This window comes from Meriones unguiculatus, chromosome 19 (genome assembly GCF_030254825.1).
Source record: "Meriones unguiculatus strain TT.TT164.6M chromosome 19, Bangor_MerUng_6.1, whole genome shotgun sequence".
Taxonomy (NCBI): Eukaryota; Metazoa; Chordata; class Mammalia; order Rodentia; family Muridae; genus Meriones; species Meriones unguiculatus.
Window position 1 is genome coordinate 63,846,715 of NC_083366.1, and position 12,947 is coordinate 63,859,661.

At 44.9% G+C, this 12,947-nt stretch overlaps 1 protein-coding gene across 2 annotated transcripts in view; it reads right to left on the reverse strand.

Annotated features, from left to right (window-relative positions):
- Window positions 1-12,947, reverse strand: part of Fam120a (family with sequence similarity 120 member A) — an 86,853-nt gene that overhangs the window by 39,048 nt on the left and 34,858 nt on the right. For both annotated transcript variants that reach the window (XM_021638190.2, XM_060372746.1), the window contains exons 4-7: window positions 11,995-12,123; window positions 11,021-11,117; window positions 4,107-4,204; window positions 3,639-3,922 (exon numbers count right to left, since the gene is read on the reverse strand). In XM_021638190.2, the coding sequence (XP_021493865.1) occupies window positions 3,639-3,922; window positions 4,107-4,204; window positions 11,021-11,117; window positions 11,995-12,123 (608 nt within the window). The remainder of the gene's footprint in view (window positions 1-3,638; window positions 3,923-4,106; window positions 4,205-11,020; window positions 11,118-11,994; window positions 12,124-12,947) is intronic.

A 12,947-nucleotide genomic window follows, 5' to 3' on the forward strand; every position in this document is an offset into this window, starting at 1 on the left:
AGACAAGCATTAAACAAATAAAGGGCAACAAAGGGGTAAAGCACGGGGACTACTTGGCTCGTGCTGTTCACAGCCTGGCAGCACGGCCTGCCCGTGTCCCCGGAAGTCTACCAGGAGCACCTGTATCCTCTGTGGCCTCACGGGTACCTGCAGTTCTTTAGAAGCTCTCTGCAGCACAGGTGATGCTTCCTGTACAGATGCCCATACCTTTCTTCATGAATGTGTACACACAGCATATCTCTACACGCAGTCCTTGGTACACCATGGGCAAGAACAAGGGTGGGGTTCGGCCAGAAGTGGTCCAGCCTACAGCCCACCCTTTTGATTTCTCTTTAAGAACAAGTATTCGGTGATTTAAAGGTTTTAAGCTACATTCCTTTCATCTCCTCAGGGAAAGAGACCTAACTTTTATAGATTTAATAATATCAGTGTAACTAGAGGAGGGATACAAAGTAAATAAAGTGTAATTAATAAAGAATTAAAAAAATAATATCAGTGTAACTGCTGAATCACAGTGTCTATCTTTGCCATTTAATGAAATATTTCACTATTATTTTTATGAGTATATGTGTGTATCTTTTTGTGTGTGCACCACATGTGTGTGGGCACCCATGGAGACCAGAAAGAGGTGTCAGACCCCTGGCACTAGAGTTACAGGCTGTTGTGAGGCTCCTGATAGGACTGCCAGGAAGCAAGCTCCAGTCCTCTAGAAGCTCAGAAAACTTTCTTAACTGCAGGGCCATCCCTCCAGTCCATTATCATTTGTCATTTAAAAATATTTACCTTATTTTTCGCAGGAAACTTTTCTTGCTTTTTATTTCTTCTGAAATAGTCCCCAATATTCATCACCAATTTAAGGTTAGGGGAACCAGACCACTTACTCTGTAGATTATCCTAAACAAAATCTGGCCATTGCTCCCAGTATACTACCACACAAAATACACTCAAGGAAATATTCCTAAATTAGGAACTGATGGTTTGAAATGCAGCCACAGCATTTCATCTCAACTAGAGAGTATTTGTTGTGTGAATTATGCTTGGCCAGAAGCACAGCCACATAGTCTTGGGGTGACAGCTAGCAAGAAGGGTCAAATAGAGGTGTACCTTATGAAGAAACTGGAAGGACTCTCTTCCCTGCTATTTTACAGGATAGACATTGTAAGGTTTGATAGTCCTTTGCTGAAGGAGTTGAAATTACACTGCTGAGGTTCAACTCTCTGACTAAAAGGCAAATGGCGCCAAAAGTATACATCTTTCTAAAAAAAAAAATAGGTCTTTGCAGGCCAGGGCCCACTCAGCTCTGCAAGCCAGGCCTGGAAACCAGCACTTAATCTGTTCTTTGCTTTCTAGATTTCCTTTGGGACCCTACTTGCCATTGTAAACTGCCCTCCAGAACAAGACACCACAGAGCACATGTCCTCAACCATGTCCATTAGCAAACAGCAAGTGCTCAAGCATTTCTTGGGTAAATGAATAGATAACTTCCTTTCCTTCAAGACTTTCCTAAAAGCATAGTGCTGGTCAAGCCCACATTAAAGGTAAAATCCTGACTTACTATTCCTACTGTTTTTGTTCCTATTTTGCTTGTTTCAGCCCAGACTAGCCTAAAACACTATGTAAATCCAAGCCGGCCTCAAACCTATAGCAATCCTCCTGCCTCAGACTTCCAAGTGCTGGAATTATGAGTTTTATTTATTATTAAGATACTACACTTGGCGTGGCTTTAGTGGTTTGTTTGGTATTTTTTAAGATGTATTTACTTTATGTATGAGTGCTCTATCTGCATGTACACCTACATGCCAGAAGAGAGCATCAGACTACATTACAGATGGTTGTGAGCCACCATGTGTTGCTAGGAATTCACAACTTCTGGAAGAGCAGACAGTGCTCTTGATGGCTGAGCCGTCTCTGCAGCCCTGTTTTCAAGTTTTGATACAAGGTCTCATGATGCTACCCAGGCACTTGGGCTCACAAGACCCTACTGCTTCATTCTCCTGAGTAGCTGGGACTACTCCACTATGCCCAGGGTGTAGAGCGTCAAAGAGCACCAGGCTCTGCTCTCATGTGGAGACTTGTACTGCACATAACATACTGTACATACAATTCACTCAACGCCCTGGCATCCTACCTGAGGACTGAAACCCTACTACCACACTCATAAGCCCTAACTGTATCATAGCATCTGCCATAAGCAAAGCTTGGAGTCCAGGGCTTCAGGAAGAGGCACCTTATCTCCTCTGCCACCTTCCTCACATTTCTAACACAATCTCATATTTATTGTCATTAACCTTGACTTGAGGCTGTGCATGCATCAAGTTTCCTAAAGGACACTTTCTCTACAACAGCAAAACACTAACTGGCAAGTTGAGCAGTTCCCATCTCCTTTGCAGGAACAAGACGCACATTAAAATGATAGCACCTGCGGAAAGATGGAGACTTCGAGAGCTCTGGGAACTAGGAGAGGCCAGCCAGACTTTAAAGCAGCACAAAGCTGGTAACACTCTCATCCGAACCAGAGTGCAGCAGGCTTCTCAATGCCCACCCTCCACACCTGGCAGTCACCACCCACCCTCTCCAAGAGACTACCTAGATCTGTCACTATGTGACACTCACTATGTGTTACTTCACAGAAAGGCTTGGGGTCTAAAGCTTTCTTCTTCTGCCTTCTGTCAGTGTTTCACAATTTACAATAAATGATCCCTGTACAGATGCCTTGGTCTTCAGACCTAGTGAAATATCTCAGAACTCTAGAGGAGAGAGCTTCTTAAATCACCTGCCAGTTGTCTTCCTGTTTGATGAGAATCACAAGGTGCTTGTTTAAAACGCCCATTTCTGGGGTGGCAGTCTAGAGATTCAAGAGATCGTAAACCTATCATCCTGCTAAACAACCCATTTGAAAGTATGAATACTAGATAACAATTCTTTCCTTCTTTCGGACTGCGTACATACAGCCAGTGAATATTTATCAATTTTATACTTCTTTACTGCAGACAAGTATGTAGATTCAGTATACAATGCCTGAGGCCAGCAGACATCTGCTCCCATTTTGTAGTAGAAACACCAGGAAAAACTTGTATGAACGCTGAAAACTGCACCTCTCAAACCTCTCGCACCCAAGGGCAAAGGTAAATGCAACATGCACCGCCCTTGCTGGGCATTCATGCAGTATAGCCTGCCCTGGTTATGAACCCATGAAGCAGTACTCCAACTGGAAAGGACAGTGGACTCACAGGAAAGGTAGTTAATTCCCTTTTCCCAAACAGAATACATTAGGGGACAGGGGAGGGTACGTTATGACTTCGCCATCCGACTTGAAGTAACTATGCTTTGTGAATTCCATTACTCTCTAGGAAGATGTGCGATCTGAATCCGGGTGGCATTCTACACTCTGGCGGGGCAAACAGTGCTAATCAAGAATGGTCCTTTGGACTACCTGCTAAGTTTAGAGGAGGGGAAATTCAGGGCTGTCTCCTCTAGGGAGCCCAGAGGTTAATGCTTTCAGGGGAGTTGGTACCACAGAGCAACCCTCTAGGTACTCTACTGTGGTAGACAACTTTTGGCATAAACCCCAAGTATTAGCAGAATGAAAGATGCCCTTAGATCTCAGCACCCAGAGCTCTCTGACCGTGAACACTCACTTGGTTGCCCCTCCGCTGCCCTCATCGTTGTCTGATGATGATGATGTAGAAGAGCCAGGGAAGTAGGCAGAATCCACGTGATTGGGGCTGCCACTCTGGGCTGGATTGATGGGCGAGGAGCGCTCATACAGCGGTGTGTGCTTCCCCTCATGAGGAATGTTGCTGTAGCTGTTCTGCTCTGTCAGGTTCTTCCCGCTAGTGTCCAAGGCGAGGGCAGGCTCAGGGAGACTGTATGGGTATGGACCCTGGCCTGTGGCGCCCCCTGGGCTGGGCACCTGTGGGACCTGAGATGCAGAACACAAGTCAATGCAAAGGGCTGGTAGGGCCTGAGGCAAGCCTGGATTAACTGCGTCCTCTTCGGTAATTTTTAATTTGACGAACTGGCATCTAACTTAGATATCAACTCAAGAATTTTAGAACATTCATATCCAAGACCCACAGCACTACTCGCCTCGAGGGACACCTTACCGCGGGCTTTGCTTGCAGAGACGTCTGTGGAATGTTGAGCATCTGAGGGGGAACATATGGTGGCACCATCCCAGGCATTCCAAATGGATTTGGTCTGGCTGTTTGTCAATATGGAAAGAAAATAATAAGACAACTGTGAAGAGACCGCCGTAACTCTAGGGCATCTCTAGGGTCGGCCCAGGGCCCATGTGCCCTGGACCCTTCGGGTGCCCTACTTCCCAGAAATCTTTACAAACTCAGATTTACCCTGTGGCTTCGGAGACCATGGCTTCCTCGTCTTGCTGTAAAAGTGGAAACAAAACTAGCCCAGAGCTCCGATATTCAGTTCTCTTAAGATCAGAGGACTTTTCTCTGCCTTTACCCACTTCCAGTCAAGTGACCCACCCCTCCCAGAGTTCAACACTGTGCCTCTCTGAAAGCAAAGTTCCAAGACCAAACTGTGGGGGTGATTTTTAAACAACACAAGTCAGGGTCAAACCAGGACTGTAAATGCAACACTAGCCTTGTTGCCCCAATCTGGCAGACACAGGGTCTCCTGAGAGCCACAGTGCAGTGCAGAGGCTGAAAGAGAAGCACAGATCACTGTTCACTTCCTCCTGTTCCTGAGGATCCAGGAGCCTCATGAGCTGCCATCTTTCTCATCATCAAGAGCCTGCAGCTCTCAGCTCTGAACTGCCACAATAGGCCTTTGATCTCGGCTCTCATTAGCTGAAAATCCTGGCACAGCTTCCCTCTTTGTACTGAACAAAGAAAACTGCCGTACAAACAGCAGAAAAGAGTGACCCTGGCGTGTGTGCTCAAAGGACACATTTACACATGCAGACACACCAAACACGCATGCACCTGCACACAAGCCACAAGTCTACCAGCTCTCCTCCAAGTGTGAGGTAAGAGTCACTGCACCTGTTAAAGACACTCTATGGTAATTCAAAGTTACAGCCAAGGAGCAGGAACAAAAAGATGCTATAAACCCAGCAGTGCTCAAACACTGTTATTGGAATCACTGTAGAAAGTTTGGTTAATTTTTGGTAGCTGACCTTTTCTATTTAACCTTTTTTTTTTTTTTTTTTTTTTAAGGTTTTTTGAGACAGGGTTTCTCTGTGTAATAGTTCTGGCTGTCCTGCAACTCACTTTATAGGCCAGGCTAGCCTCAAACTCACAGAGATACACCCGTCTTCGCCTCCCTAGTACTGGAATTAAAGGTGTGCACCACCTCCCCTGGCTAACTTCTGAATAATGAAAGCATGGTCTAGACGCATTGCTTACATTTGCTACTTTCAAAGAAGATATCACTCTGTGCTACTTTTAGATATAACAGTTTAAACCTCCCTAAAAACATGAACTTTCCTTTCAACAGGTAAAACAATACAGCATAAAACCAACGATTCTCTTTAAATTGTTATTTCTATCATTTTGTGTGTGCACATGTGTGTTTCACACAAGTGCAGGTACCTGAGAAAGCCAGAAAGAAGGCACTAGATACCTTACATGGTTGCTGGGAACCTACCTCAAGTCCGAAACTGTAGAGACACTGTTCCAGCCCCGCCAAACCAATCATTTTAAAAAGTATTTTCTAAAAATGCACATTGTATTCAATGCCTTCAAACATACCCTGTATCTCCACAGAGCAAGCTACTGTTCTCTCCTATGTCAGTCCTGTGGTCAGTGAATGAAGCCGCCTACATTTTCCTAAAGAAATGTGTGGCCACTCAGGACCTGTCTCGGGAGCCCACAGGCCTCTCTCTAAATTGACTCTTGTTCTCCATGCCCAGTGCAGCAGCTGAAGAGAACCATGGTCCCCTTTCTCCATGGTAAGAGTGTCTAGAAGAGACACAGGGCCCAGTGTGGAGGCAACACTGCTGCTTTCCTGTTCCCCTTTTACCGACACGTATTACAGGCTTTTGTTAGCAAAGTATGTATGACAGAGAAAAAGAATGCAAGAAGAATGCTTGATTAATGGAGGGTTTTTATAACTTAAGAAAAGTGTTAAGTATTATAGACCTACTCAAGGAATGCACAGAAAAGGAGCAAATACAGCTGCCTTTAAGGTGTGTTCACTGACTTCTTCCTAAGACCCCAAAGCACAGTTCTTTGATGCACCCCAGTGACTGACAGCACCCAGAGCTGCTTAGCTTTTGCTCTATACTAAACTAAGATACCTGTTTAAAGGAATGGGGTTAAACTAGAACCACTTCCCACTAACTAAAAACATTGCAGGCCCCCTGATTCCCACCCCAACCTAACAAAGGCTTTTCTCATGTAGAGAGGTTACATTAAACAAAACACAAAATAGTAACATAATAAACTTTTAAAGTGTTCTGGGACTGGGAGATGGCATAGTGGTAAGAGTGCTTGCTCTGCAAACATTTAGTTCAAATCCCCAGCACCCACGTGCCTGTAAATATAGGAGCAGACAGGGAGCACAGGCCCACCAGCCTAATGGAAGTGTCAAGTTTCCAGTTCAATGAGAACCCTTGCCACATGGCAATAAGACAAAAAGGTAGACAGACAGCCTATGTCTTACTTTTCCAGGGGTTAGAAATGAAGCTTTGAAAACTTTTCTTCATTCATTTAATCATTTTACAGCCTGACTGCAGATCCCTCCCTTCTCTCCTCCCAGTCCCACTCCTGCGGTTAACACTCATTTTCAATGACTGCTTTATGATTACTAGATACTTTTCGACGGGCACATTTACTGCTTTAGGCTTTACCTAGTCATTGCTCCCTCATGATAACCCCAGGACCACTCATCTTTTCACTGTCTGCACACTGCTGCCTTTTCCTGCAGAGATATGATAGTACATTCCACACAGTTGGAATCACATTGCATGGAGCCTTTAGCTTGGTCTCTTTTCCTTAGCAGTGTGCATCTAAGTCCCTTTGTGATTCTGTGTGGCTGAATAATGCTCCACTCTACCAGTGCTGTAGTCATCTGCAAACCCCGTAACAACATTGTGGTTACTTTCAAACTTGGACAGATATAAACTAAGATGGTATGAACATCCAAGTTTTCTGTGTAGACAATATCCACAAACATGACTGCTGAATGACTATCCAGGTTTCTGTGTAGACAATGTCCATAAACATGACTGCTGGATCATATGGTCAGATTATCTTTTGTTTTGTGAAAAGCTGCCAAGTTGTCTGATAAAGTATCTGTCCCATTTTACATTCTTACCAGCAACAAAGTTCTTTTTGCTATTATTATTACTACTACTACTACTACTATTATTATTATCTTTATTAATTTTGTGTGGGTGCATGTGTGTGGAGGTCAGAGGGCAACATATGAAAGTCATCTCTCCCTCACTCATGTGGGTTGCAGGAATTGAACTGAGGTCAGGAGTGGTGACAAGTGCCTTTCCCTGCAGTCACTTCAAGAGCAGCCGCAGAATGCTTGTCCACATCTTCAACAGCATTTAGCGATCTTACTTCAACAGGAGTGTACTAGGAGCTCATTTTCATTTCTCAAGTATGGTGGTTTGAATGCCAATGGCCCCCATAGGCTCATATATTTTGAATACCTAGTCCCCAGTCGGTAGAACTGCTGAAGAAGGATTAGGCCTTATTGGAGAAGCTGTGTGTGTCACTGGGGCAAGCTTTGAGGTTTCTCATTTGCATGCCACTCCAAAGTAGCACTCTGCCTCCTACTTGCAGGTCAGGTGTGAGCTCTCAGCTACTGCTCCAATGTCCAGCCTGCCTGCTGACATACTACATGCCACATGGTCATGGTCTCACCCTCTGGAACTCTAAGTCCCAATAAACTCTCTCTTTTCTAAGTTGCCTTGGTCATGGTGTCTCTTCAGTGACAGAAAGGTAGCTAAGGCAATAAGGAGGGCTCTGGCAGCTTTTAAATGTGCACTGACCTCTGCTCACATAATTGATAGGCCTCTAGTACTTGTATTATCTGTCACTTTAAGCCACAAATTGTGAGAACTCAACTTAAGCTTTTCTCACACTATGTGCAGAGTCGCGATGCACAAGCTGTAGCTGGCAGTGTGCTTGGACACATACCCCATCATCTTAGCATGTGTACGCTGACTCTCAGTGCAGCGGGTGTGTGGAGATGGGAGACAGCTTGCTAAAGTCAGTTCTCTTCCACTATGTGAGCTCTGGGAAATCAAACTCAGAGGGCAGCTATGTCAGCACAAGTCCTCCATCCCAACAACCTCTGTAATTTTAAAAAATCTAGAGGCGGGTACAGAAACATCACACATTTCATCCCTCAGTAATAACCCCCATGTCTAGTTCACTGTTGAGTGCTTGCTGGAATATTTATGACTGTGGAACTGATTCCCAGCACCTCAAAAACACAAAACAGGAAGATCCATATTAGCACTGCTAAGACATGGAGAGAGAAATGAGGGTGGGGGACAATGAGAATCAGTTGTCACATGCCAGACAAGGGAAGATTTTTGTTTGTTTATATAGTTTTATGGTTTAGCTATTGATATCTCTCCAAAGCCTGGCACTGGAAGCTTGGGCCCAGGGCAGTGGTTTTTATTACCAGGTCAGGCCCAGAGAGAGAACATTCATAAGTTGAAGGTGCTGCCCTTTGAGTAGATTAATATAGAAAATAAAACTGAATTCTAAGTCAACTCTATATCATAAAACACTTAAGTATCATTTAATGACTGAAAACATGAATATACTTCACATTCTAACTTAATTTAAAGTTGACCTTGTTTACATAAAATGCCTTCAACATGGTCACTACGGGACCACTGTGGTCTCATCTGCTATGAGGTCCTCACCAGAGCTTAGCTGATTCAGTGCAGCAACCTGACCAGGCAGTGGTGGCACGTGCCTTTAATCCCAGCACTCTGGAGGCAGAGGCAGTTGGATAAGTTTAAGGCCAGCCTAGTCTATAGTGCAAATTCCAGAATAGCCAGGGCTAACTAAACCAAGAGACCCTGTCTCAAAATACCAAAAATAAACTAATTAATTAATTAATTTTGGGGCATTTAACAAAATTGCTTATTTTATATACCCATGTGCCACAACATGCACCTGGAGGTCTGAAGAGTAGTTGTGGGAAGTGGTTCTTTCCTTCCACCTCGTCTGATCTGGGGATGGAACGCAGATCCTTGTCAGCCCAGTCTTTTTTTCTTTAAAATGTTACTCAGATTTAGATATTCTGTTAGAGTTGTGAAAACCAAAGTAATATATAGGAGTCAAGTGATGGCTTCTGTCCTACTTCCCTGAGCAGTCAGGCCTCCTGACTAGTCACTTGAGCATTCCATCATCAACCAATCACTTGGTGCCTTCAGGCCATTCTGCCTATAACAGAATAATAATCTGCCATTAACAAAAATTCCACATCTTCTCTCTTTTACATTCATGTACTGATGCCACTATAACAGAACAAGAAGCCTAAGGTCAGCAAGTGGTTGTATTAGATGGAACAGACACAAGGTCTAGTGTTGATTTCATGCTTTCTATCAACCAAACAAGCAATTATGAACATTTCCTTTGCACAAAGCATACAGCAGATGTATTTTTTGTTTGTTTGTTTGACTGATATTTGGTTTTTCGATACAAGGTCTCTTTGTGCAGTCCTGGCTGTCCTGGACTTGCTTTGTAGACCACGCTGACTTTGAACTCGGAGATCCTAATGCCTCTGATCCCCAAGTGCGGGATTGCAAGCGTGAGCCACAATGCCCCGCTCAGCAGGTAGAGCTTAACTGATGAGAACAAGGCACACCTGCCTGTTCCGTTCTCCAGACTGTGCTCCTTTTCGAAGAACAATACCAAAACGCACCACAGTGTTTCACTCCCCTAATTCAAAAGCTTAGTGGCTTAATTCATTCAGTCAAGTTAGTCAAGTATTTATCCTCAGGGGATGCAGGCGGCCCTGGGTCCCCTGGCCCCTACTCACTGCAGGTGAAAGAATGTGCAGAGGCAAGGCCAACAAATGTTGCAGATGAATGTGTGAGGATTGCAGCAACTGAGAGAAAACACTCAGCGCCCTCACAGACACTGAGGCGTGGGCCTCATAACTAGCTGACCCGTATCCAAGGCAGTCAAGAAAAGGAGCACCGAAAGTAATAGGCAGTGGAAATGACACTGGCAAAAGCGAACTTTGTTTTCTCCAGGAAAAAAAAGTTAGTGTGCTACGGGCCTGCGGAGCAAACTGTTAGCAATGGGGCAGGGGCAGGTATAAGCAAGGTAAAGAGATGGGAGTCCAGGCAAGCGTGAAGTGAAGAAAGTGCAGGGGTTGAAGTGTGGTGTGGCTCATACTCTAAAAACAGGACTCTGCTCTGAGAAGAATAACTGTGTGCAACTGAGTGAGCAGACTATCAATAAAGAGGCTAGGTGAACAGACGGTCAGGCGCCCTGAGCCCTTTAACCCCACTTCCCTCAGCCACAGTGTCTGACAGGCTACACTAACTCACCCACCTTCCACCTGTCACGCCAAGCCTAATATCTCTGATCTGGGTTCCTAGTACCTAACACACGGACAGAACAATGCCTGAATCCACGAAACACAGCTCTTAGGATTGGGGTAAAGGCGCTTGCCATACACACTGAACAACCCAGGTCTGAGACCCTAATCTCTGATGGTAAGAGGAAGCTGTCATCCAAACAGCAGCCATGTGTGCCCACTCAAACACAAGAACAATTTTAAAGTCTAATTCCCACATACATCTCATGAACACTATTTTTGTTAACACATACAGAACACATACTGGAAGTGCAGAAAATCGTACTTTCAAAGAACAAAGCTGCTACACAGGGTGGTATGTATCTTTAATCCCAGCATTCAGATGTGGAGGCAGGCAGATTTCTAAGTTCAAGCACAGCCTGGTCTTCATAGTGAGACCTTGTCTCAGAAAAATAAATAAGACAAACAGGAAATTCGCTGGGGAATAAGTAATCTCTAATGCAATCGCATGAGGACTTTGTTTACTTACCTAAGTAATGTGGTGGGTGAAATGGCATAGGCTTGCTGGTTGCTGAGTAATATCCAACGGCCCTCTTAAATCGAATGACTTTGTCATCTGTTCTAGACTGAAACAGATATGAGAAAGCCTTAGTTATGCCACTGGTCATATGTATGAACACCTTTATCATAAGTCAACACATGAATAATTCATAACCTTTTAGGTTAGATAAGGATGTAGAATGACATGAAAGCCTTCAGGTCAACCTTAAAAGACCATTATCAAAATATCAAACCAAAACTGCTGCAAATTTAAAACAATGTAGTCAGAAGGTAGATTTCTCAACTGGAAGCAACCCTGGGTGCTAGCTCTATAGCTTCTCTGAGCAGCTTTGTTTGGTCTCCGAACTTCCAAGGGCTTTGACATCCCCCCTCACCACCACAACCCCACAGCAGGTGGACTGGATGGCACAGACTAGAGGCAGAGCATGACTGCCATGGCTTAGGCTCAAGACAAGGCAGGAACATCTCGAACCTCATCCACTCTACTGAGCTGATATGTCATCACACTTTACTTCCCAAACCAGATATTCAAATCAGCAATCTACAGCGTCATCTGACCAACTTTAAAAGTTTATCTTTTAAAAGCCAGGCATAAGCACAGCATGGTGATGCATGACTTCCGTCCCAGTACAGAGGCAGAGGCACACAGAAAAACCTTGGATCAAAAAACAACTGACCAACAAACAAAACCAACTCTCTCGCACGTCCATCTTACGAACACAGCACTTAGGAGCACTCTGGCATTACCTACATTAACCCTCTCTTGTTCAGGAATGACAAGCACGGTGGAGTGGCTCAGACCACCCAGCTGATGGAAGATACTCTGGGCAGCCTAACCCTCTGACCCAAGGCCTGCAGCTTCCTGTCCTAAACACACTCTTCTGGCCTAGACCCCTGGGCACAGCCCATGCAAAGCCCCACCCTTCCAGTTTGTGGTGTTACCTGTGAATGCTGGAAAACATCCTTAGCTATGGCATCCAGGTCAGAGGTGTCGTGAATGTTGCGGACATAGTCAGCTACAGCTTTGATCACTACATCACAGGGTGGCAAGACCAGCTGGTGGGCTCGGACCTGGGAGGACATATGCAAACGTCAGCAGTAATCAGGAGCCTCAGAGATGGGTAAGTCTGTATGAAGAACCCAGACAATCCAAATGTGTACCTTCTGGGGTCCTGCGAGGACCTGCTTCCCACCCACCCATGAGATCCTGGCCTGGGCTCCTGTCAGAATGGCAGCTTTTCCTCTCAGATGATGAAACAACTCACTTGCTCAAACCTTGTGAGGTTAAACAAGCATGGCTGGGATTTCACCAGTCAGTGTTCTGAGAACAGGACCTACATATAACAAGCTGAGCAGGCCACCACAGTCCACCAGCTTCCTTCCTTTCTGCATCAGCACATTAAGCCAGCAGTGGTGTGATCAGTGACCCTGCACTCAAGGCTCCCTGAAACTTTAAGGGTAAATTTAGTTACTAAGTGCCCACATCCCCCAAGTTTATCGACAAACCTAACAGGAACACTGCCCCATTGAGAACACATCTGAAAAGAGAGGAATAGAGAATGTGGTCTAACACCCAATAATGAGGATGGGAACCTCTCCCTATCCAAGAGCTGCTGCTGAAGAAGGCGGGTTAATGTGAGTTTTCATTTTTAGCATTATCTTTTCCCCAAGCCATTTCCTACTGAAGACTTTGTGCTGTGATCTTCCATATATCTGCCACAGGTAACTGTGACACAGAACTGCCAAAATGGAATCAGTGACCGGCCAGAGTAGCCCCAAATGACAGATTATGCCCAGTGCACCAGCACACACCCACTCTCCCCATGCTACCCAACCTAAGCTCTGTCCTTTGACCTCTGTTGTAGTTTGAATGTCTCCAGATGGTGGTGCTGTTT